This window comes from Cajanus cajan, chromosome 10 (assembly GCF_000230855.2).
Source record: "Cajanus cajan strain Asha chromosome 10, NIPB_CcT2T_4, whole genome shotgun sequence".
In the NCBI taxonomy this organism is placed as follows: Eukaryota; Viridiplantae; Streptophyta; class Magnoliopsida; order Fabales; family Fabaceae; genus Cajanus; species Cajanus cajan.
Window position 1 is genome coordinate 44208439 of NC_138526.1, and position 5540 is coordinate 44213978.

General features: G+C 34.1%; 1 protein-coding gene across 2 annotated transcripts; it reads right to left on the bottom strand.

Annotated features, from left to right (window-relative positions):
* Positions 1-272: 272 nt before the first annotated feature.
* LOC109792462 (beta-amylase) lies at positions 273-5313 on the bottom strand. Of its 2 annotated transcripts, none has more exons than XM_020351875.3 (8): positions 4916-5313; positions 3678-3746; positions 3182-3580; positions 2901-3065; positions 2456-2719; positions 2163-2372; positions 675-914; positions 273-579 (listed from the first exon to the last, which is right to left on the bottom strand). In XM_020351875.3, the coding sequence occupies exons 1-8, from the start codon at positions 5141-5143 to the stop codon at positions 346-348; spliced, it is 1809 nt and encodes a 602-aa protein (XP_020207464.1). In that variant the 5' UTR covers positions 5144-5313; the 3' UTR covers positions 273-345. The 2 variants fall into 2 exon arrangements, with proteins under 2 accessions (XP_020207464.1, XP_029125975.1); XM_029270142.2 differs by having other exon boundaries at positions 3678-3912; positions 4916-5055.
* Between the last annotated feature and the right edge of the window lie 227 nt (positions 5314-5540).

A 5540-nucleotide genomic window follows, 5' to 3' on the forward strand; every position in this document is an offset into this window, starting at 1 on the left:
CCGACATAAAAGGCTCAAAATATACGACGTAAAAGACCCATTTTGTACTAGTGTTTAATGATTTGTTCAGAAAGATTATAAGTTTGCATAAACTATTTTTTTAACTGTCATTTAACTATATTAATAATGTGATTGTAATAAATAAAAAAAAACAATTATTATTCATTTATCATCAATAGTTGATTGAGTTTGAAAAATTGATAGATATAAAAGAATGAAAATGGTGTGGCATAATGACAAAGAGTTTTGTATAAGAAAAATTTAGGGAACTATTGTAAGCAAACTATTTGAAGCTATTTTCTCTTCTCCACTTCGTATTGACATTGTACAAGGTTTGAAACAGAATTAATCATATAATTTCTTGCTCTTTGTTTTCAGTTTGAATACACGTAAAATAGTAGTGACTATATGACGAAGAAAACCAGTAGCATCACTAACAATGATGTCTATTTCCTTGTACCATGGATAAGGCGACATAGGTTTCGTTGCTTCAAGAAGAGCCTTCATCGGGATTTTTGGCTCTGACCGTTCCATAGGAATTGTGAAATGATTGTATCTCTCTGGGTCTGGACAATAATCCTGTAACATTTTTACAAAATTGTATAAAGAATATTTCATTACTTCAAATAACACATTATTGTCATCTTTCATTAAATGAAGTAAAAGATGCTTACCAAATCAGCATGCATCTTTCTGACAAAGGCTTTGAATATATCAAAGTTTGTTTGCTGTAATAATTTTTCCGACAAACGGAGATATGTCACACCGTACATTTTTAGTGTTGGAGCCCCCCATTTATTTACGCCGTTTGGTCTGGCATTTAAAAGGATTTGATCGTAAGCTTCATGATCATATCTTGAAAGTGCATTTTCTCCTGCAACTTCAAGGTTCTCCATCCAACCTCCGCTAAGGACCTGCATGAAAAGATGCACATTGAATAAAGTTAAAGAAATGTTATCAGCAAACTCTCTACTTTAGTTAAAATTTATTAAAAAAAATATAAATACTAGTAGATTCCACTTTACTTAATGAGTTTTTTAAATTACTACTAAAATGTGTTAAAAAATATTTTTAGAAAGTTTGATGACACATGTTGTATGTCAAACCTTTAAGTTTGTGTTAAAGCAAGGGAAGGATTTAACATTAGGAAGCAGCGAAGTGGATCTTCAAATATCTAAGGGGCACATGTTTATTACTATTTGTTGGAAATCAAGTGTTCAATCAATTTTGGTTATGTAGTACATGGCAGCAGTTAAGGCTGATAAAGAAGTCTTATAACTTATAGGGCGAATAAAGGAGTTGGACATTCAGCAAGATATTGCAACAGTCAAAATGTTATTTATTCGAAAAAGAATCTTGTGTATATCATGCTAGAACTAATCATATTAATATAAGATTCTATAAGATCAAAGAATTGATGACATTTTGTCAATTGTCATATACTTCTTAATAAGATTCATACTTCAAAAAATGTAACTCAATGTTTAACCAAAACAATTATAATTGACAAGTTTAAGTATTGGTTGGACTTTTTGAATGTTGCCCAGTGCTATACATGATTGGAACCCACCAACTCAGGTGACATATGAGGCATACTTGCTGTTTAGCTTTCAGCCTTTCACGGGACTGAATATTTGCTAGGATTTTTTTTTTTTTTTTAACAATTGGTGAACAAAAATTGTGAATAAAACTAATGGAGTGAAAATTGGCAATTGAATTTATGAATAGGATTACAATTAAATTAAAGGATAGAAAAAATTCAATTCAACTTAAAGTTTTTTATTTAAATTTTTTACAACTTTTTTTTATATCAAATTCTTTACAACTTAAACCCTATCTCGAATAAACATCATAAAGATTTTTTTAAGGTACACCAAATTAGTTCTTTGGGGATATATGCACTATGCGCATTGTTATTGCTAGGATAGTATACGCCTGCCCTTTAAGTGTAATTCAAACCACATTTTTCTCTAGGTTATTTCACTCTACGACTTATCCACGTAATACTAACCGACAGTGTGACGCATGTTACATCGTGGATAACTTGTTTCCCATAATAACAATATATTCGTGTCTTGCAACTTGAACTACATATCAATCACAAGTTCTCTTGATTAGTTGAAGGAATTATATTATAATTTAAGTTGAAATAAATAAATTACCCGCTGAACAAGTTCTTGGACTCCACTTTTGGCTTCAGCTGGTTGCTCGTGATTTCTCATCTCAAGACATGTAAAATTTAAAATAGCTTTGTGTCGTGAGAGCATCTTTGCTATGGGTCTGTATCCATCTCTATGATCTAAGTTGTAATATCCTGAAGTAAGCTCTGCAGCATGGCTTTCTGTTTTATACCACCAGTGAATTCCAGCAACCTGTTTTACAAAGAACCAACTGTCAGTTGATTCATGAAGAAAAGAAAGGTCTAGCTAATTTATGTATGCATTTAAGAATTTACTTTTGCTGCTAACTTCACTTTGCAACCTAGGAACACATTGTTGGCTTCATCGAGGATCTCATCACCATGGGTCAACAACCTGTTGGAATACCATGTTAGAAAAAATTTCCCTTTCTCAGTTTGATAGGTTCCCCCTGATTTGAAAAATTCTGTTGATTCTGGTTCGTCATTCGTTTCCCCAGCGTTATCTGGAAGCTCCCATTCAGGATGGCCTGCCTTTGCAGCAGCCTCTTTGAAATCAGCTTTAAGATATTTGTCATAACACTGCAACATGTCAGAGGCAAGTAAATAAGTTAGAGAATTGGAAGGTGTGTTTTTATTGATTCAAGTAGTAAATATATAACATCAAGTTTAAACCTTATTTGTTTTCAATGATGTGCCGACTATTTTATGAGACTATGCACATATATATAGCTACAACAGAAAACTCCAAGTCCAGACTCACCTGAAATTCTCCAATACCAGGAAATACCCACCCCATAGTTTCTGTATAAGATGGATATCTGAGCTCTCCTGCAGGGCCAAGTCCTACTTCAATGTCTATGAAGAGCTCTGATTCAAGAAAATCTTCCATATTATCTCTGAAGCTCTGCATGTAATCCGTGTACAGCTGTATCAAATGGACATGCATATGGTTAGAAATACAGGAATTGTAACCAGACTAGTAAAACTAGAGTTTAAGACTTTGAGTAACATGTAGGAAATCAATTTTTTCAAGAAACTTACCTGAATGGGAGTTCTTCCATGAAACAAAGGTTGGTTGTCCACGCCAAGGGATAGACATTCCTTGTTCTTGAAACCTTTGTGGTTTGTGTAAAAGATATTAAAATTTGAATTTCCAACGTCAAGTACCCATTTAGGGAGCGGGATGAAAACAGAATCTCCCACATTTCCCCCACATTGGTGGAATGACATTATAGCTTGTAACTTCAATTTGCAATCTTGAACCAATTTAAACAGGGTCCTATAAGCTGACCAATCATACTTCTTAGGCCCCTTTGCTTCTACTATACCCCACCACACATCAACCATAACCCCATCAACACCTGCTGCATGTAACTCCCTGAGTTGGTTCTCTAGTCCCTCTCTGTCTTCTAAGACATTGTCATTTGTAACAACTCCCAGCTGGCAGCAGCAACCATTACATTTTCAAAATGAAACACAACACCAAGATAAATGTAGCAAGGGTATGTAGACAGAAAATGGAAGTTTTATGACTTACGGGGAGCATCACATATACTGGTACATAATTTGCAAGCATTGGATCTGTGGAAATTGTTTGACTTCGTGCCTGCATTTTATGAGCAGAATGAGAGGCGGATGAAATTGGAGTTCCTACATGCTTTGCTTGGAATTTTTCTATCAGAAAACCTGTCGATCATTATACAATTTGCCTCTGCTCGCGTTCTTTCGCCACAAGGAAACAACATCATGTATCCCTGGCCCCTGATCTCTCTCTATAGTAGAAATTTTAAATTTAATATACATGGCAAACTGTTACACACAACTGTTTTAATGACCAAAGTTTGACAATTTGATATTGGTAATAGAAGTGAAAAAGGAACAATGGAACGGCAAAAAAAAAAAAAAGGTGAAAAATGGTTTTATCTAAATTTGTAATGAGATATGTTTAATCTCTTTCTTTTTCCTATGAAAAATAAAAAAGATAATTTCTTGTGGTGAGAGCGAAACTCAGATAGAAATAGCAATCGTTGTGGAGAAACAATTCTTTTATGATCCAATAACACATTTTATCATAAAAGAATAGAATATTCATAAATTAAAAAAAATAAATTATGGTCTGTATTGAAATTGATTACTTAAATTACTATCGTTTTAAACTTCTGGTTGTATTAGTACTCACTTAGAATAAAGTAGTTATTGATTGCTGAATCAGTTAACTTTCCCTCTTATTCTCACACTATTTTATTGTCAATGAATAATAAAATATGGGAAATATAATTTCCTTTAGTGTTAATCACATTCATAGTAAATAACATTCTTGATTAATTAATGATATTGATATATTCTCGAATCTCCCCCTTAATGATCCTATTAATAAGGTATCCGTGAAAAGCGATTAAAATAGGCATCTTCATCAGCGTGGACCACTCAAATAGTCTCCTGGGCTGGGCTGGGTGGGTCTCTCTCACCCTATCACACTCAGTTACGAAACAAAAGACAAGGGAGATGATGAGTTAGGGTCATTATGGTCAATCTAATCAATGTTATATGAAATTTTGTTTGGTCACAAGAAAATATGAAAAGATAAATAATTAAATTATTCTAATTTTGGACAATGTATAGACGCATAAATAAATAATTAAAGAAAAACAAAGAACACATGCAAGGCCAAGGATGATAACCATGAGAAACTCTCACCAGAGCTTAATAATACAGTATCACCGTTACTGTTTCTTTGGTTAATTTCTATGAAAGAAAAGGAGAAGAATGGTTTACCTCTGATTCAGCAGTAGCAGCTTTCAACGGCACTCCAAGACCTGGTTGTTTCTTGCGGAGGCCATGGTTCAATTTGAAGCCATGCGTGGAGTTTGGCTTCCTTGCTCTCTCCACACGTATAGCTCCACCCGTACTTGACATTCCGTGGTGTTGGAAATTATACCTTTCTTGGAACTGAAGCGTGATTCTTGTCCCATTGCGCTGTGCTGCACACACTACGTTTTCCATTTTGTCTTTGCATGTAGGTGCACAAATTTTGCTTGCAATGGGAGAATCTATGAGAAAAAGTGAAAATAAATGAATTGAACAATGAGTGATGTTTTGAAATTTGAGTCAGTGTATAGTGAAATTGTTAATTCTGTTTGTAAGTTAAAGGAACTGGTGATGCAGTTTAATTATATATGAACGTGGTGGATGTTGTTTCTTCCTCTTGGACCAATGATCAAAGATAGAGAGAGCTCGTGGACCGTCGATGTCAATTTTTCACGATGGGCCCAGTTTTTCTAATTGGGCTTTTTCTCTTATTAGAGAGCACTCTTTCAAGTTCCAAAGCTGTTATTAACACCCGCAAACCTTCTATATAATAAAAGAACGTTTCAGCTTTCAGCTTATACCAGGTTAATTT